This window comes from Dreissena polymorpha, chromosome 6, assembly GCF_020536995.1.
Source record: "Dreissena polymorpha isolate Duluth1 chromosome 6, UMN_Dpol_1.0, whole genome shotgun sequence".
NCBI lineage: Eukaryota > Metazoa > Mollusca > Bivalvia > Myida > Dreissenidae > Dreissena > Dreissena polymorpha.
In genome coordinates this window covers 75,464,863-75,486,389 of record NC_068360.1, presented here as the reverse complement: position 1 = coordinate 75,486,389, position 21,527 = coordinate 75,464,863, and the positions used below count along the sequence as shown (strand labels likewise).

Sequence of the window (21,527 nt, the reverse complement as noted above, 5' to 3'; positions counted from 1 at the left end):
TAAAACTGTTACAACATTTTTTTAAATTAATAATAACAGACATTAACCAATACCCATAAACATGATATCCCTATAATATAGCCAACATTATTATGACACGTTGCATGTTTGCATTTGATTTAAATGAAAACCAGCTGATGTGATCAGGTGTGGACCAGAATGCTGGGCAGTTTGTTGTTATAAAAATGCAATGTAATGTTCATTATTGCCTTCACCAATAAAGACTATACGACATTAAACTATGACATAAAATTAATGAAAATTCTGAATATTTTGATATTGCAGAATAATCTAATGCCATCATGTATCAATGCAGAACATGCCAGTCAATAATGCAGAACATACCAGTCAATATTAATTTGTAGTCCAATTGTTTGTTTGTTCTGGGTGTCGATAAACAGAAGTTAATAGTTTCCTGTTGAAAAATAATAGAACCATATGCAGTTATCTTCCAGCTTTGTACAGAGGACACTATTTTTTTTGACTAAAACATCTCAGAATGATTGAGCCTTGTTCTGCAAAACTGGGCTTAATGCAAACAGCACGGGCTAATTAGGGATGACCCTTTCGGCTTTTATGGTATTTCTGGTTAAAAGGAAGTTTCTTTTAAGTGACAATTCAGTTTAGATAAAGTGTCAGTCAAGACAAGCATGTGGGGACTGCATGATTTAATCTGGGACATCAATTTACGTATACGCATTAAGCCCTGGGTTGCACAACCATACAAGAAACCAATTATGTAATTATACTTTTGCTCTATTGGTAAATGAACATTGGTAACAGGTGGTATAACTATTTTTAGCTCTTGTTAACAGGAAAAGCATGCATTTCAATAGACACCTGCACTGGGTTACACTCAACTAGATCAGATAAGTGCATTGAGTTTTTGTTCTGCTTTTCATGCCTGGTTGCGTTACTTACTGGGTTATGTTCTGTAGAAAGTTCTAATTGTGCAATATTGGGTTGCATGTGATGTAAGCTTCTTTTCTTAGTGCAATTCAGATTGTATTGATTGAGAATAATGGTTGATACTTGTGTATGTGAAACTGTTAAGAAAGCTACAAGGTAGTTGTAAGTGTTTAATGTGAACATTTTTATAATGCAAGCAGGGAAATTCTTTCTCGATTTTGGAAAAGGGCCCGGCCTTCCATTTTGGTGAAAAAATAGTCTTAACACAATTTGGAAAAATTGTGTTCCCAAGTTTTTAGCTGACCTGAGCACAACATGCTCATGGTGAGCTTTTGTGATTGCCTTTTATCCGTCGTGCGTTGTGCGGCATCAACATTTGCTTTGTTAACTCTCTAGAGGCCACATTTATCGTCCAATCTTGATGAAATTTAGTCAGAAGATTGGTCTCAATGGTATCTTGGATGAGTTTGAAAATGGTAACGTTTGCTTGAAAAACATGGCTGCCAAGGGGCGGGGCATTTTTCCGTATGTGGCTATTTATGGCTATACTAAAATCTTGTTAACACTCTAGAGGCCACATTTATTGTCTGATCTTCATGAAACTTGGTAAGAAGATTCATCCCAATAATATCTTGGACGAGTTCAAAAATGATGCTGGTTGGTTGAAAAACATGGCCACCAGGGGGCGGGGCATTTTTCCTTATATGGCTATTGTAAAACCTTGTTAACACTCTAGAGGCCACGTTTATTTTCTGATCTTCATGAAACTTGCTCAGAAGATTTGTCTCAATGATATCTTGGATGAGTTCAGAAATGGTAACCTTTGCTTGAAAAACATGGCTGCCAAGGGGCAGGGCATTTTTCCTTATATGGCTATATATGGCTATAGTAAACTCTTGTTAACACTCTAGAGGCCACATTTATTGTTCTATCTTCATGAAACTTGGTCAGAAGATTCATTTTAGTGAATTAAATTGAAGTTTAAGATAAAGAAATTGTAAAATGGAACATAAAATACCAAGAAACTGTAAATGTAGCAAACTAAAAATCTCATAACCACATGTTTCCAGACACAAATACACTGAGTTGATATCTTTGTCTCATTATGTTGTTACGATTGCTTCTTTTTTTTTGCACTTGTGACGAGACATTTGCAGAACACAATGCTTTCCTATGTGCCAAGAAAAACCACTAAACAAAGAAAACAGCGGAAACAGATGTGACAGTAAAAAATGTACCCACTGTTGTAAGGTACAGTTCCTTTCATGTATGCACAACTAGATATGTTAACTATGTTAATGCCTGTCAAATATTCCTGGGAAAGTTGGCAACCACTTTGACACTGAGTACTGCCCCACCCTACAGGAGATGCTTCTGTAATAGTGTGTGTCTTTGTCATTGAAACAGTTTTGCCTGATTATATGTGAAGATTTATCACCTACAATAATTATTATTTGGGCTGCGCTTTGTGAAAAGGGGGTTTAATGCATGTGTGTAAAGTGTCATCCCAGATTAGCCTGTACAGTCTGCACAACACCTTCCACTTTTATGGGGTTTTTCGTAAAAAAAAATTCAACTAAGGCGGAAAGTGAAGTTCGCACAGGCTAATCTGGGACAACGACTTTAATCACGTGCATTAAACCCCCTTTTTACAGAGCACAGTCCATATAGTAAAGATGAATAATCTGAACAGTTTCAAAATCTTCATTGAAGATCATGTCATAGATGTGGCATACAGAGTGGTAACAAGGCTTTTTAAAGATATGACCTAGTAACCTAGATTCGAACTAATGGCCTACAATTTTTCAAAATATTCAAAATTTTCATTAATTTCATGTCATAGTTTAATGTTGTATAGTCTTTATTGGTGAAGGCAATAATGAACATTACATTGCATTTTTATAACAACAAACTGCCCAGCATTCTGGTCCACACCTGATCACATCAGCTGGTTTTCATTTAAATCAAATGCAAACATGCATTGTGTCATAAATATGTTGGCTATATTATAGGGATATCATGTTTATGGGTATTGATTAATGCCTGTTATTATTAATTTAAAAAATGTTGTAACAGTTTTAAAGATTTTACTGCTAGATAACAGCACAAGACTTGGTCCAATTAGATCATGCTTATGAATCAGCAAGTATGAATAATAATGATCATACGATTGAAACAGAAGATATTTATCCCCACGCTTTTTGAAAAAAAGGTGGGGATATTGTGGTTATCTCCGCCGTCCGTCCGTCCGTCTGTCCGTCCGTCCGTCCTGGCCACTATCTCCTCCTACACTAAAAGCACTAGAACCTTGAAACTTACACACATGGTAGCTATGAGCATATGTGCGACCCTGCACTATTTGGAATTTTGATCTGACCCCTGGGTCAAAAGTTATAGCAGTTGGGGTGGGGCCGCGTCAGAAATTATCACTCATTTTTTTAGGTTATTTTACATTTACTTCTTTATTTCTACACCGATTCACTTCAAATTGATACTGGACCTCTCTTATGACAATACGGTCAATCTCAACCATGCATGGCCCCATTCCCAACCCTGGGGCGCCCCGCCCACATAGGCCACACCCACCAAAAATTTCCATTTACTATAATTTTTTCATTTCTACACGGATTCACTTCAAATTGATACTGAACTTTTGTTATGACATTAGGGTCAATCTCAACTATGCATGGCCCCAATCCCAACCCTGGGGCGCCCGCCCACATAGGCCACACCCAGCAAAAAATTCCATTTACTATAATTTTTTCATTTCTACACGGATTCACTTCAAATTGATACTGAACTTCTCTTATGACATTAGGGTCAATCTCAACTATGCATGGCCCCATAACCAACCCTGGGGCCCCGCCCACATAGACCACACCCACCCAAAATTGCCTTTACTATAATTTCTTCATTTCGACACCGATTCACTTCAAATTGATATTGAACTTCTCTTATGACAATACAGTCAATCTCAACTATGCATGGCCCCATTACCAACCCTGGGGCGCCCCGCCCACATAGACCACACCCACCCAAAATTGCCTTTTACTATAATTTCTTTATTTCTACACCGATTCACTTCAAATTGATACTGAACCTCTCTTATGACAATACGGTCAATCTCAGCTATGCATGGCCCCATTACCAACCCTGGGGCACACCTAGGTCAAACATTCGGCGTGGGGATACGCGTCGGCCTCTGCCGCGCCATTTCTAGTTTCAAATATAATAGCCTTTAAAATATAATACCTAGTCACGATCATGATTTTAGTCGTCTTTTGTGATTCAAAAGTAGGTCATGTTCTGTAAGTTGTATTGTATAATGATCAAGCACTTTTGGTGATCATTATCCCCACGCTTTTTGAAAAAAAGGTGGGGATATTGTGGTGATCTCCGCCGTCCGTCCGTCCGTCTGTCCGTCCGTCCTGGCCACTATCTCCTCCTACACTAAAAGCACTAGAACCTTGAAATTTACACACATGGTAGCTATGAGCATATGTGCGACCCTGCACTATTTGGAATTTTGATCTGACCCCTGGGTCAAAAGTTATAGGGGTTGGGGTGGGGCCGCGTCAGAAATTATCACTCATTTTTTTAGGTTATTTTACATTTACTTCTTTATTTCTACACCGATTCACTTCAAATTGATACTGGACCTCACCTATGACAATACGGTCAATCTCAACCATGCATGGCCCCATTCCCAACCCTGGGGCGCCCCGCCCACATAGGCCACACCCACCAAAAATTTCCATTTACTATAATTTTTTCATTTCTACACGGATTCACTTCAAATTGATACTGAACTTTTGTTATGACATTAGGGTCAATCTCAACTATGCATGGCCCCAATCCCAACCCTGGGGCGCCCGCCCACATAGGCCACACCCACCAAAAAATTCCATTTACTATAATTTTTTCATTTCTACACGGATTCACTTCAAATTGATACTGAACTTCTCTTATGACATTAGGGTCAATCTCAACTATGCATGGCCCCATAACCAACCCTGGGGCCCCGCCCACATAGACCACACCCACCCAAAATTGCCTTTACTATAATTTCTTCATTTCTACACCGATTCACTTCAAATTGATATTGAACTTCTCTTATGACAATACAGTCAATCTCAACTATGCATGGCCCCATAACCAACCCTGGGCGCCCCGCCCACATAGACCACACCCACCCAAAATTGCCTTTTACTATAATTTCTTCATTTCTACACCGATTCACTTCAAATTGATACTGAACCTCTCTTATGACAATACGGTCAATCTCAACTATGCATGGCACAATTACCAACCCTGGGGCGCCCTGCCCACATATGTCACACCCACCCAAAATTGCCTTTTACTATAACTTCTTCATTTCTACACCAATTCACTTCTAATTGATGATGAACTTCTCTTATGACAATACGGTCAATCTCAGCTATGCATGGCCCCATTACCAACCCTGGGGCACACCTAGGTCAAACATTCGGCGTGGGGATACGCGTCGGCCTCTGCCGCGCCATTTCTAGTTCTTCATGATTTCCTACTGGACGATCAATTTACACAAATACAGAACATTTAGTTTCCTGGTTTTGACAGCCATGAATAAATTTTAAAGATTTTGATTTTCAAATCACGGAAAATTTGTGTTTTGTATCCTCAATTTTGCTTTCTTTTCAGTATTATTGGTTTAATTTGTTAGGTTTATGAATAGTTTTTTAGCTCATCTATTTTTTGAAAAAAAATTATGAGCTATTGTCATCACCTTGGCGTCGGCGTCGGCGTTGGCGTTGGCGTTGGCGTCGGCGTCCGGTTAAGTTTTGCGTTTAGTTCCACTTTTCTCAGTAAGTATCAATGCTATTGCATTCAAACTTGGTACACTTACTTACTATCATTAGGGGACTGGGCAGGCAAAGTTAGATAACTCTGGCATGCATTTTGACAGAATTATGTGCCCTTTTTATACTTAGAAAATTGACAATTTTGGTTACGTTTTGTGTTTAGGTCCATTTTTATACCTTAAGCATCAAAGCTATTGCTTTCATACTTGCAACATTTACTAACTATCATAAGGGGACTGTGCAGGCAAAGTAATGTAACTCTGACTGGCATTTTGACAGAATTATGTGCCCTTTTTATACTTAGAAAATTGAAAATTTGATTAAGTTTTGTGTTTAGGTCCACTTTGTTCCTACAGTATCAAAGCTATTGCTTTCATACTTGCAAGATTTATGAACTATCATAAGGGGACGTTGCAGGCAAAGTTATGTAGCTCTGACTGGCATTTGGACGGAATTATGGGCCCTTTATACTTAGAAAATTGAAAATTTGGTTAAGATTTATGTTTTGGTCCACTTTACCCCTAAAGTATCATAGATATTGCTTTGATACTTGGAACACTCACAAACTATCATAAGGGTACAGTAAAAGGACAAGTTGCATAACTCTGGTTGTCATTGTTACGGAATTATGGCCCTTTTTTGACTTAGTAACTTTTAATATATGGTTAAATTTTGTGTTTCGATCCACTCGAAGTATCAAGGCTATTGCTTTCAAACTTCAAATACTTACATGCTATCATGAGGTTACTGTACCTGGCAACTTGAATTTTACTTTGACCTTTGAATGACCTTGACTCTCAAGGTCAAATTATTAAATTTTGCTAAAATTGCCATAACTTCTTTATTTATGATTAGATTTGATTGATACTTTGATGAAACTACTCTTACCTGACATACCACAATAGACTTCACCCAAACCATCCCCCGTGCCCTCCCCCCCCTAATTTTTTTTTTTTTTTTTTTTTTTAAGATCATCTCACAAATGACCACCACACCCTCACACTATACCCCCACCCCCCCCCCCCCCCCCAATTTTTTTTTTTGATATTTTTTTTTTTTTTTTTTTTTTTAAGATCATCTCACAAATTATCACCACACCCTCACACTATACCCCCCCCCCCCCCCCCAATTTTTTTTTAAAACGGTTATGTTTGAAATACCGTCCAACCATCGCACCCAGAAACCCCCCCCCCCACCCCCCCCCCCCCCCCCCCCCCCCCCCCCCCCCCCCCGATTTTTTTTTTTTAATTTTTTTTTCCGCTTTTTTGGAAGATAATGTAATAAATGTCCACAACCCCACACTATACACCCCTCTTCACTCCACTCCTCCCTCCTTTGTGATTGAAAATGAGAGTCCCTTCACCTTTAAAAAGAAAATAGATGAGCGGTCTGCACCCGCAAGGCGGTGCTCTTGTTTTTCAAACAATTTTCTCATGTAACACAAATACACCAGAAGCAAATAATTAGGTACTGACATAATTGCAAATGTGATCTGTAATATATTCAAGCATTTTTGACTTTTTGATATTGATGGTTTATTATGCCCCCCCCCCCCCCCCCCCCAAATTTTTTTGGGGGGGGAGCATATAGTCGCCACTTGGTCTGTCCGTCCGTCCGTCCATGCACAATTTTTGTCCGGGCTATTTCTCAGCAACTAATGACCGAAATTCAATGAAACTTTATGGGAAGCTTCACTACCAAGAGGAGATGTGCATATTATCAGCGGGTTCTGGTCGGATGATTTTTCACAGAGTTATGGCCCTTTGAAATTGTCCATTAACTGTACATATAGTGAATTGTCCGGGCTATTTCTTAGCAACTGATGACCGGAATTCAATGAAACTTTATGGGAAGCTTCACTACCAAGTGGGTTCTGGTTAGATGATTTATTGAGAGAGTTATGGCCCTTTGAAATTTTTTAGTTGCTAAACCATCCATCGTATTATTTTGTCCAAAGTTATGCCCCTCAAGACGTTTCCTTTTATCTGAATATATAGTGCAATATTGTGACAAAAAAAACTTTGGGAAGCATCACCCATCCCCGACGGTTTCTTGTTTAGATAATTGACACAGGAGCGTAAGTTTAAACTTCTTTATCAGTGTATATAATTATCTTCCTTTATGTAAAAAAGGATTTCTTTTGTTTTTAGTTGTACTGTGCAATAAAATTGAAAGTACTGAGAATTAACCAAGTCCCATATTCTGTTTAAATAACTATTATTAAGAATCGTATGACAGTTATGGTAAGGTCTATTATTATGTGTGGTACATATCTATTTGTGGTGTGACAAACTTATACAAATAGTTTATTTTAAAGGTTGAATGTTACTTGAACAAATAAACTTCAGCTGTGTGAAGGGAACATCTGAAGAAAGTTAAAAATATCATAAAATAGCTGAAATGTCAATATCACGACTTCTTTGTTTACAAAGCGTGTTACAGTTATAGGACATGTGCCAGTGTACTTCACTTAACCCTGACCTGGCAACCAAAACAAACTTTATCATAACATTATGAAGTGACAGATTGTGGAGGGGGGGGGGGGGGGTAAAATTAAGAACTTCTTATTACTTAGGTACACATTACATAAAGTAAATCTTAAATAAACCTGGATGGCATTTTTAAAAAATTGTTCACCTTTGGTTTTCGGTGATTTGGAAGGTGAAAATGTAAGTTAAAATCATAACCTGTACTGCATGAGTTTACATTTTACATAACAGATAAATCACGTGTTACAAAACATGGCTGCATAGGAATAGGTTGTATCTTGTAAACTAATTGAGTTTAGCTCTGGGAAAACAGGATTTAATGCATGTTCGTAAAATGTCGTCCTAGATTATCCTGTTAACCCTTTCAGTGCGGAAACCCAATTTTGAAGGCCTTTGCAAACAGTTTGGATCCAGATGAGACGCCACAAAACGTGGCGTCTCATCTGGATCCAAACTGTTTGCTATTCTGATAGTATTCTTTGGAAAAAATTGGAAGAAAATGCTAATTTTAGAAATTCAGCAGACGACAAATTTCCCAGCATGCAAAGGGTTAATGCATGTGCACAATTAAGTGTCGTCTCAGATTAGCCTGTGCAGATTGCAGAGGCTGATCTGGGACAACAGTTTCAGCTCAAACTGGATTTTAGCTAAGTGCAAGAGCACAAGTTTTAACCATAAAATTCAAAAAAGCGAAAGTGTAGTCCCTGTTAAACCTGGCACGATGCTATGTACAGAGCAAGGCATAATAATGCTGGGGGCATGCACACAGTTCTCCAGGTGGTGACATAACTAGTGCATGTCAACTTGTGCATTAACAATTGGCCTTTACAATTTGCTCTAGATGCAGCTGGGTTTAATGTATGTGTTCATTAGCGCACGAAGTTGAATAGTTACGCAATAAAGAAATAGTTGTTTTCTATTATTTATAAGTGGCATTATTTTGTTGTTATGAAATGGTTGGCTTTGCTTGAATATGGAACTGAAAAGATCATTAGTGCATATAGTTGAGGAGAAAAAAAGTAACAGTTGTTTGACTTATTTTTCAGGGGCAATATATTTTTGTTATGAAAAGGTTTGCTGTGCTTGTTGAGCGTATTTCACTGTGAACTGATATAACCCTTTCAGTGCTGGATTACCGAAATTTGAAGGCCTTTGCAAACAGTTTGAATCCAGATTAGACCCCACAGATTAGACGCCAAACTGTTTGATATTCTGATAGTATTCTTTGAAAAAAATTGCAGAAAATGCTAATTTTAAAAATTCAGCAGACAACATTTTAGCAGACGACACATTTCCCAGCATGCAAAGGTTTAATGAGCATTGCTGTGTGAAAGGCATCAAGGCATGTGATTTCCCCTCTCCCACTCAGATGCAAAGTGAAATGGCTAGGTGCAAACAGCATAAAACCAGAACAGCCTGCGAGTTACTCGCAGTCTGTTCAGGTTTTATACTGTTTGCTGCTCATCAGTATATAAGGGTTGGAGATGAAGCCTTAAAAACTTGAATCTAGTAAGAAAGGTTTTTATTAATTAAATGTAACTTTCTAAGGGACTACAAATTAGTCAAAATACGTATCTAAGGGGTGAAGGGTTAAAGTGTTGTCCCAGATTTTGCTGTGCACAGGCTAATTAGGGATGACACTTTTCCCTTTCATTGTACTTTTTTTTTAAGGAAGCCCTTTCTTCGTGGCAAAATTCCATTTCAGGCAGTAACTGTTGTTCCTAGATTAGAAAAGTGGACTGCAAAGGCAAATCTAGGATGACACTTTACTCACACATGTGTTAAACTTTGTTTTCCCAAGAGAGAGGCACATGTATGCAACGTGATTGCGACCGTGATTGCGACGGATAGCAGGCCTGCGTGACAATTGGACTCACAACTAGGCTAGCGATTTGCAAAATGATAACATAGCAATGCCATGTATACATTTGAAGATGCATTGAGCAGCAATTGTGTCACATTTGTTTGCGCTGATCAGGGCTGCACTCTTCCTCAAATACCAGTTAGGTGTATTAGTGTCCCAGATACAGGATATATGCGTCATGAGTGTGGCACTGTACACAGTGCGCCATATACTTTAGTGTAGTCATGCTATCACATCACAGGTGGATATTTGCAGGCTTAATATTGTCGAACTAATATAATACACACTGAACTCTGCAACAGCAAGTTCAAGGACCTATTTCACTTGTGCTACTCCAGTTGTTGTATATGGCAAACATTTTTGTCCCTGATTAGCCTTTGCTGATTGTACACGCTTATCTTTAATGTACACAATTGTACGTGCATGCATTAAGCCCCATTTTCTCAGAATGCTGCACATATGCATCACATGTTTATAGATTCCAATGGGGCGTTAACAGGAACACCACTTAAATCTCATGTGAGTCACATGGGATACATTTGGGAGGTTCTCTTTTGATGTGTTTTCCAAATCAAGTGGGCTAAATAAGAAAGCAATTAGTTGAAGGATCATCCACTTGATGTTTGGTAAACATAACAGGAGGTGTCTCTGTAAAGAACTTCTGAGTCATTCTCCCCCCACTTTAGCAAGTTTTCAACCTAATTGGGCGTATATTTATATGTATTGTAATGCATCGACAATATTACCATAGATTAAGTTGTCTTTTCAAGTGTGAAGCAATTTAATTAAGTTGAAGCATGTGCAGCACTGAACTGTGATGATAATCAATTTCAATAAAATTTTGATGGTCTTCTAGGAATTTGTTAATTGATGGATTTTTCCATGAAACTGACTGAAGTTGCATTGGATGTAGACAAGTGTTGCCTGTGTTTCATGTGTTTTCCTCTGTCATGCATATTGATTTTCTGTGCTCTTCTCAACTTCATGCTCTACTTAACTGAGTGAGCATAAAGCTCTGGTTATTATAATCAAAGAAGTATTTTGCTACCTGATTTTTTCAGATTTAATTTACATTTTCAAATCTGATTAGGAGAAGTGTGCCTTTATGTCCCGATCATGTGTGTGTTTTCACAGAAGTATTATTCACTATTAATGTAAAAACAATAATGTGGTACATGTAATATGACGCAGGCAATTTTATTGGTACAAAATTTACATGATTTTATGTTTGACATAACAGGACATAAAGTTTGTAGCTTTTATTAAAATATGAACATCATAACAGTGAAATACTCCATAATAATGATAGTGGTGATTAATGTATACTATATAGCGCAGAATGAAACATTGATATATTTCTCCTCTTCATTGCATCCATAAATTAACTATCATTAACCCATTGATGCCTAGCGTCTAGAAAAAAAGGCCTTGGCAAACAGCGTAGACCCAGATGAGATGCTGCATGATGCGGCTTCTCATCTGGGTCTGCCCTGTTTGCTTAAAGGAATTTCTCTAAGAAATATTCTAAGTATAGAAATAAAATTTACTAGACATCCCTTATTTTGGAAATAAATTGATCCAATTCTGAAGGACGGGAGAGTCCACTGGGTTAATTTTGAGTCACGCAAAAAATGTTCTTGTGCCAAATGTGGCCCTGCGCATTTGCACAGTCTGTTCAGGAGCTACACCGTGCTTTAAAGTCAGTAAAGGGTTCTTGGTCTCTTGAGTGGACTGCATTGCTGCTGCCCAGACTGTGCGTATGCGCAGGCTGGCCTGGAGCTAAGCTCAGCCCCGCATATGGCTTAGGGCCCATTTCTGCATGACACAGGTCATTAAGAGCATCATGATAATGTTGCAAACTTCTTTGACCTTTCTTGAATGATTTGTTTTACTGAGTCGCGTTCTGAGAAAACTGGGCTTAATGCATGTGCTTTAAGTGTCGTCCCAGATTAGCCTGTGCTAATCAGGGATGACACTTTCCGCTCTTATGACATTTTTCATTTAAATGAAGTCTCTTCTTAGCAAAAATCCAATATACAGTACAGCCAAAGCGGCACAAACATAATCCGCGGCTACGCCACGGCCAGATTATTAGTCTGCGGCGGCCGAATCGTGTGTTCACGCGGCGTATCGCCGTGGCACTCGGCATCGATCCGCGCAACGACGCCGAGTCTGTATTAACCTCGCGTACTTTAGCGGAGTAAATCCGCCGCATACGTACGCGGCGGATCGAGTGAAAAGATATCCACCTACATGTACATACATGTATGTGTTGCGTAGAATTAATTACGCGCAACTGTTTATGTTTCGTTCGATTATCATTATTATATTTGTAATCCAAAACACACTTCAGAATTTTAATGCTAACGCGTCCTTTGGCAAATTCTAGCGTCAAATAAACAGTGCTAAAATATCCTTTGTTTCATAAAAAGCGCGCGAAAATTATGCAGACATGTAGAACGTCGTTTGGAAAGTTTGGGTGTATTTTGTGTTGTATAAATACATGAACATCACGTCAGGCGTAAATCGCGTGTTCAGTGGAGAAAAAAAACGCCCCGATTAGACATTATTTCATCATCTCTATAAATAGTAACAAATGCCCAAATGTATTTGATACTTAAGGAAATATCGAGAATGTTTGTGTATCGTAAATATTTACCAGCATTTGCTTTAAAACTGGAATATACGGGATTATCATGTAATTAGTAGCGATATTAACTGTATAATATGAACAAAATAAAACGTGTTTATATACGCATATTCAAACAATAGTTGTAATAAGCTGATAATTAACAAAACTACAAATACGTCGTCACCGTCTTGATTATTGATGTGGCTTCAAACTGCTAATTTTCTCAGCTTAAATATAATAGCTGAATCAACATGCAATTAATTTATAAATCCACCATATGCTGGAGCCTTGACCACTTGTATGTGCGAAAACATAATTACGTGACCTTGTTTATGTGTGAAATACATATGCTACGGGCGGGAAACAAACTTAATAATTGGCCAGACACATTAACTATGCTAACATGTATATGCTAATACAATCCGCGCACAATAAATTTATTATGATTTTAATTATTATTATAATTGTTCTTTCAAAATTTGTTAACTACATGTAACTAATAATTAAAAAAAAATAATTCATGATCGCATCGACTCGGCATCATGTTGCGGACTGCGGCATGCCTTGGCGGACAGATGCGAAGTTTCGCGGCGAAATGCGACTTGCCGCCGCATACTGACGCGGCTTCAACGACTGACGCGGCATCGACTCGTTTCGCCTTGCCGCCGCGGATCGCGAAATACGTTTGTTCCGCTTTGGCTGTACTGTAGGCAGAAAGTGTCGTCCTTGATTAGCCTGTGCGGACTGCACAGTGAGTCTAATCTGGGATGACACTTTACGCACATGCATTATGCCAAGTTTTCTCAGAACACGACTCAACTGCGCAAGTTGAATTGTCAGCTGTTTATGTACATGGTCTCATTTGCTGATGAATTCGGTACAGTAGAGACATGAAAAGCAACATTGTAAATAAGTAAAAACTATCATGCTAGGTGAGTGAAATCCTGAAATATCTGATCTTGAGAAAAGAAATTGCCATGAGATGGGATTCCCCAAATTTAAGGAAGTTTCTACTCTGGGAAATACTGACAATAGCCTAGCCCTTTGCATGCTGGGAAATTTGTCGTCTGCTAAAATGTTGTCTGCTGAATTTCTAAAATTAGCATTTTCTTCGATTTTTTTCATAGAACACTATCAGAATAGCAAACAGTTTGGATCCTGATGAGACGCCACGTTCTGTTGCGTCTCATCTGGATCCAAACTGTTTGCAAAGGCCTTCAAAATTCGGTTCCAGCACTGAAAGGGCTAGAGATGGTCATTATTTTCCATATCAATAAGTAATTTCATGCTCTACTGCACACAATTTATGAATAAATGTTATTTTTGTGTCGTAATAATTGGACATTACAAGATTGACCCGAACACCAGTTAGTATAACTGAGGGTATTTTTGTGTTCTTCAATGGTTTGTCCATCATCCAGAGCAACCTGTAATATTTATGAAGGGCAATTATAGATATGAGTATTATACAAAGTTTTACTTCAATCCTACAGGTTTTGGTGGGTCAGACATTTTTGAAAGGGGAAAGGGCTTTAGGAGTTCACAACAATATTATTATAATGTCCTTGCTGATGGCAAGTTTGAACATTAAACTTCCCTCAGCCAAATCTTTTGTTCAGTTGTCTATGCTATTCTTTGATAGTGAATGTCAGAGCTCTGAGCATGATATTAACCCTTTGCATGCTGGGAAATTTGTCGTCTGCTAAAATGTCGTCTGCTGAATTTCTAAAATTAGCATTTTCTCCATTTTTTTCAAAGAATACTATCCGAATAGCAAACAGTTTGGATCCTGATGAGACGCCACGTTCTGTAACCCTTTCCCACTCAGAGGCAAAAAAAATGGCTATGTGCAAACAGCATAAAACCAGGTTAAACACTCAGCAGCTTAATTTGCTATAATTATGATATCTGTCTGGTCTAAAGCTAGGATGTATTCAACTAAAAATTCATTCAATGGTCTCTTTAGTGGACAGGTTATCTCAGCTCAGCAGTTTTTCTTGATTTATAATACCAATTCTTACAACAGCTCTAGTTATAACCCCCAAGGCCACAGCTGCCCCAAACACGTGCTGACTGTACATGCTACATACCGCTCACATGTCCCAACTTACCACTATTGTTGACCTTTTTCCACTGACCGGTCTCAAGAGGCGGTCACTGTGGATTAATCCTGTGTCCAGTCTTGGCCAGTTTTGACCAGTCTGTGTCCATTATAGGGAATGTACAGAGAAGCTTGATACTTGTACCTTATTGAGGCCTATGTGATATTTGTTTACATGTTAGATCAGCTGTTCAAATCTTCAGGTGGCAAATAATCCAATCATGGTTATTCTGATCTTCATGAAAAGCAGGTAAAGTACATGGGTTCCTACACACTCTTGAGGCATTGGAAATAATGAAATGTTTGTAGTTTGCAGCTGGTCCATTTTGTTAATGTTTACTTTGCTGTAAAGATGTTTTACCTGATTAAGAATGAAACAATGTATTGTCATGTATGTCATATTTCAATTAAAATTATCAGAGGATCATCTGGCTTTGACTCCTTAATAGTTTCCCACTCAGAAGCAAAATGAAAATGGCTATGTGCAAACAGCAAAATACCAGAACAGCCTGCAAGTAACTCAAGTGAACACGCTGTTCAGGCTTTATGCTGTTTGCTCATCAGTATGGAAATGGAGCCGTTGGTAAGTCGTAAAGGGTTAAGTGCTCAGTGAAAACTGGTCTAGGGTATACCTTCTAGTCTTGTATAAACAGCATAGTGTTGGGATTAACTATCAGCCTTCAATAATTTGTTTGCCAAAAACATGTGTGTTATTAACGGTTTGAAGTTGAATGACCTTTCCTGTTTGACTGTTTTTAAATGAAAGTTTATATCATAAAATGCTCCCCACTTTAAGGGTTTGAAGGTGAATGACCTTTCTTGTTTTCCTGTTTGTCTCTGAGAGTTTATATCATGAAATGCTCCCCATGCAGTCAGCTGTTTTTAGCCTGATCCCTTGGTTGAGGTCAAGGCATCAAGGTATGCCAAGGTAATTGCTACTGGTTCATGCTGGAGGTATTGCCCCTAGATTAGCTGTTTCAGTGCTGGAACCAAATTTTGAAGGCCTTTGCAAACAGTTTGGATTCTGATGAGACGCCACAGAACGTGGCGTCTCATCAGGATCCAAACTGTGTGCTTTTCTGATAGTATTCTTTGAAAAAATGTAAGAAAATGCTTATTTAAGAAATTCAGCAGACAACATTTAAGCAGACGACAAATTTCCCAGCATGCAAAGGGTTAGACACATTGTTCCATTTCTCAGCATTGAGTACAGGCTCAAAGAAATTGAACAAAAGTGAGTATTGCTCAGGGAGAATGGGGTTTAATGCATGTGCGTATGGTGTCGTCTCAGATTAGCCTGTGCAGTCTGCATATTTGATCTTTTATCAATTTATGAATGCCAGGGTTGTTACACACAAGAAAACCGGTACTCCATATTCAAAGTAAAGAAATCAGGTTTCACAACTGAAATGTTGCTTTTTTTTCAATGCACTTGCAAAAAGCAATAATAATTTTTCATTGTTGCTGACTTTGCTGTTGTTGTTATATGTATTTCCAAAATCATATAACTTGTACCATATACAGATGCCTTCAAACCATTAAACTCTCCCTTCGTCCTAAAGTTGTTGTTGTAATTGAACATTCTGTGTGTTAATTGGCATAAAAGTAGAACATCCAAAAATTATGATAATTATTCAAACAACATTAGTTTACTTGACAATACCCTGAGAATTATGATGCACTGTGAGGACTTGTTTATGGTCTGTAAAGGTCATTGAACTTTCATTGACCCCCCCCCCCCCCAACCTTAGACCTAAATTTAGGCTTGTTATGTCTCTACTGAATAGATTGTTTACATGATATAGAACCCTGGTCTCACCCATACATAATTCAGGATTTTGTTTCTTGATTTGGGAAAAGGGCCTGGCCTTCCATTTGGGTGGGAAAAAAAATCAAGACAGTCAAGAAAGGGGGAAATATTTCCCAAAGTAAGCAGGAATTTTGTGTAAAAAATTGCTTCATTTTAAAGACATTTTCTGTAGGGAAGGGGCCTTTTTCTTATTGGTGAAGGGGCCTTTATGACACCCTTGTTAAAGAAGGGAAAAAAAACCTGCATGAATCCATGTCTGTGAATAACCAATCATTTTCAGCTGCACATAAGATTTTTAATTAGTTTGATTTGCATTATTGTAAACATGTTATGTTACCACTAAAGGTGCAAGAAAAAGTTGTTTGTTTCCATAAACCCAAATGACTCAAATGTTAGTGGGAACCGGTTACCTTTTAACTGCCTAATTTTATGAAGCTGTCAGACATTAACAGTTGTTGAGTTCTTCATAGTTTATTGACAGGTAACTGACTGTATTGGTTAACTCTTTCAGTGCTGGAACCTAATTTTAAAGGCCTTTGCAAAAAGTTTGGATCCAGATGAGACGCCACAGGATCCAAATTGTTTGCTATTCTGATAGTATTCTTTGGAACAAAATCGAAGAAAATGCTTATTGTAGAAATTCAGCAGACAACAATTTAGCAGACGACAAATTTCCCAGCATGCAAAGAGTTAATGGCTTAATTTTATGAAGCTATCGAACATGAATAGTTGTTGAGTTTTTCATAGTTTATTGACAGGTCGCTGACTGTATTGGTAGTGGTTTAACTAGGATATAGAGATATAGTAAATCATACATGAGGTGTGTGTATGTTCAGTGGTGTAGCGGATGCTGTAATATCCAATAATATTGGGGGTGAAGGACACAGGCAGGCGACTGGACTATTTAACGTACACATACACTTGTTAGTTAAAGTACATGAGTTAGGTGAAAAATATTGATCTAAGCGTTTACAGCAGGGTGTTTACAGTTCACAGTTCACTGAGTGTTTACAGTCCATGCTGAATTAAACACTGGCAGTAGAATAAGCATAGATCAAAGACCGGGATTGTAGAGTTAATGCTGCTTCTGTTGGGAAAATACTCCTTTGTGGTGGTATACTTGTTTGAAAAACTAATAGCTTGATTTACAGAGAATGTGACTGTGCATTTTCCTATTGTGCTTACTGGTGTCACTTGAATAATGTAGTTATGCTACAAGTGCAAGACAATCAATTATTTACAAAGCAGCAGTTAAGTGGCTCGGTGCATTGGTTTCCACTTGGGGAAGTTAATTAATAGTTCAACTGAGTGAATCAAACGACTGCATGACTCTCATGCATGTAGTTTGTGCAAAATGCTTGTTAAAGCTTGAAGGTGGTGAGATTATGCTTTGATAAACTTCTAATGTTCAGTATGTTTTATTGTGTTGTTTATTTGGGACATGGACCTTGGAGAAATCGGTTCAAAGTGTTGTGTATAAAATGTTGATATGACGTGATGTTGAACATTTTCTTTCAAAGAAGTTGGGTCACTGAATTGCTTACTTCAGTAGCTTTTGAACGATTGTGTATTTATGAAAAACAAACGTGTAGCCTTTACAATCCGGCCGTACCCAGTCATAACCAGACTCTGAATTTTTATGGGCAATAACGTTATTGAATATTGTGTGCCTGAAGTAGTTGGATAGTTGGGAATTTAAAAAAATTCTTTGCTCATAGACAGACAAGTGTGTGGCCCAGTAATAGATGGAAATGAAATATGTAGCTTTACTCGTAGCTGGATAAGTTTGTTTAAGGGATCTGCAAGAACAATTTTAAGACTGACCAAATATATTTCTGTGATATTAAAATAACTCTGCCTGTATGTCGACCAGCAGATCCAAGATGGATGTGTTGCTGGGGATGTTAACGTTGATTTGTGACAGGGATAAGAAGCAGTCACTGACAAAGTGTAGCACAAAGTGTAGCACAATTTGTAGCAAAATGTGTGGCTTGAATGAGAACTGCATGCAACTGGATGTGAATGGCAACATAGCATATCTTATTAATGAGCTCAACAACTGGTAAGTCATCTACAGACAAGACAATAATTGATGTAAACCATAGGTTATTTTTCACCATTTTTGGAATTGTTTGACCCTGGTCTTTTGTAGAAGGAAAAATTGTGTTGTTGTTTGTTTTCCGAAATTTGGAAAATTGGTGTAGTTTATTTGTTTAGCTTTTATGTGATCGCCTTTTGTCCGTCGTCGGTTGTCCGTTGTGCGACGTCAACATTTGCCTTGTTCACTCTTTAGAGGCCACATTTATTGTCCAATCTTCATGAAATTTGGTCAGAAGATTGGTTTCAATGATATCTTGGATGGGTTCGAAAATGGTTATGTTTGCTTGAAAAACATGGCATTTTTCCTTATATGGCTATAGCAAAATCTTGTTTACACTTTAGAGGCCACATTTATTGTCCAATCCTCATGAAACTTGGTCAGAAGATTCATCCCAATGATATCTTGGACGAGTTCGAAAATTATGTCGGCTGGTTGAAAAACATGGTCGCCAGGGGGCGGGGCATTATTCCTTATATGGCTATAGTAAAACCTTGTTAACACTCTAGAGGCCACATTTATTGTCCTATCTTCATGAAGCTTGGTCAGAAGATTTGTCCCAATAATATCTTGTTATATCAGGTGAGCAACTTTGGGCCTTTAAGGCCCTCTTGTTTCATTACTTATTAAATACTTTTTGTCCCCTACTGGTTTCACCGGAGGGGACTTATGGTTTGCTCTCTGTGTGTCCGTCAGTCTGTCACACTTTTCTGGATCCTGCAATAACTTTAAAAGTTCTTCATATTTTTTTTCATGAAACTTGAAACATGGACAGATGGCAATATGGAGATTATGCATGTCGTTTCATTTTGTTCCTACATCCAAAATTCTGGTTTCTATGGCAACAAATAGACTAGATATACTGCTGAAAATGGTGGATCCTGCACACTTTTCTGGATCCTGGGACAACTTTAAAAGTTCTTCATATTTTTTCATGAAACTTGAAACATGCATAGATGGAAATATGGACATTATGCACGTTATTTAATTTTCTTCCTGCTTCAAAAATTCTGGTTTCTATGGCAACAATTTAAAAAGAAATCTGACAATGGTGGAGCCGGTAGGGGACACATATTGCTTGACAATAGTCTTGTTAATTTTAATTATTTATTTACTTGAAACCGTTTATTGGTAATTTTTAGAAATAATTCACCATTGTTGATAAAAAAAAAATCACCTTTTATAAACGTCAATTGCAAAAATGTTATAATATTGAAATAATAGTCTTATATGAGTTGGTATGACAGAAAAATTGTTGTATAAGGCATATTATGTAGCTACTCCTGAGATTTACATCGACCTCATATCGTTTAACGTTATTTTGCAATAGCATCGTTCCGACATGAATTCATGTCGGACTAGCTTTTACGGCATCAAATTCATATAACAGCACATAATAATCATGCAATAAATTATTAAACATAAAATATAAACATTATTTTACTAATTGCATTAGAAAAATGTTTATACAAACTTACAAGTAATGATAGTCCAGACCTTAAAAAACTACCACTGTTCAAATTCCATATTGTTGCCATATAGCACTGTGTAAATTGAAAGTTGCATAATGTTACCTCATTCAGGTCGGTTATAAATACATTGTTTCTCTATATATAGTATTCGATTTAGACGAAAATAATAATTTACGTGGAATGTCATATTAGTTTTCCATTAAAACTTTGATCTTGCCATGTGTGTTTATGGACGTTATTAATTATGTTATACTTATTTTTGTATTTCATAAGAATTAGAACGTGTAGCCCTTTTTGTTAACTGTTTTTAGCAAACGATTCGCGGCTTAATAAGACACGGAAAATAGTTAAAGCGACACTTTCATTTAAAGGTTTAATGTGAACAATATTAAATGAAACTTTTTTTGGTATTAATATATTTTATTGACATGTTAAATTCGATACTTGAAAAGGTGTTTAGTCTTTAAAAAGATGTCGCTGATATTGTTAATTTCAATAACTGTTAATATGCTTAATGTTGTATAAGAAATTGAATAGTTTCACTGAGTTGTATTCACGCCTAAAATCCGATATCGTAAAACGCGCAACGGTTAAGAATAAGGTCTGAATAAGTTTAAGTATTCATATTCGAATATCAGCAGCTGTGCCAGCTGGGAAGCCCCGTTTTGGATTTAACAACCGCAAGCGAAACAACTTACTTTTTTAAGTCTTGCACATAGACTCCATGATCACAAGTTACAGGGCCCTGCTGTGGCGTATGACACCAGTATTAGTATTGGTCGGCACAGTATCTGATCACAGGCTTTTTCCGCTCCATTTTGGGAATACGCCACACTGGAATTTTGGGAATTTGGCGTCATGAAAACCCCCATTTTGGGAAAAAAATTATTTGCAAAATTGGCTCAATTGGGAAAAATTATCGCATGTAAATAGTGTTTCTTATATTTCAAAGGAGCCGTTAACTGGTAAATAACGACTATTTTGATAACTATTTATTAAAATTTTACAAAGTATTATGAACATGTGAGATAAGTGCAGGTTTTTTAATCTGAATTTGGGGAAAAGGCCTGGCCTTTTTTTAGGTGAAAACAATCGTGCGAAGCGCCGGATTTTGAGGAAAATAAGGAAAGTCTTAAATAATCATTAACATATTTTACAGTTTTTAAAACGAATACAAGGCAACAGATAATTTGATTATGCAACACTTTCTATTTTCTACACCCGATCAGGTTAACTTATATATTTTAAGGTAAAAAAAAAAAAAATTTTTTTTTTTTTTTTTTTTTTTTTTTTTTTGGAATTGGGGAAAAA

At 37.5% G+C, this 21,527-nt stretch overlaps 1 protein-coding gene across 3 annotated transcripts in view; it reads left to right on the top strand.

The window, feature by feature from the left end:
• LOC127833607 (TSC22 domain family protein 3-like) overlaps nucleotides 1-21,527 on the top strand; it is a 121,055-nt gene that overhangs the window by 72,640 nt on the left and 26,888 nt on the right. The window contains exon 1 of one of the 3 annotated variants that reach the window (XM_052358969.1): nucleotides 17,680-18,708. The exons of the other annotated variants lie outside the window; for them this stretch is intronic. Within the exon in view, the coding sequence (XP_052214929.1) occupies nucleotides 18,509-18,708 (200 nt within the window). The 5' untranslated portion in view covers nucleotides 17,680-18,508. Of the gene's footprint in view, nucleotides 1-17,679; nucleotides 18,709-21,527 lie in introns of those variants that run through there. 3 annotated transcript variants of the gene reach the window in all.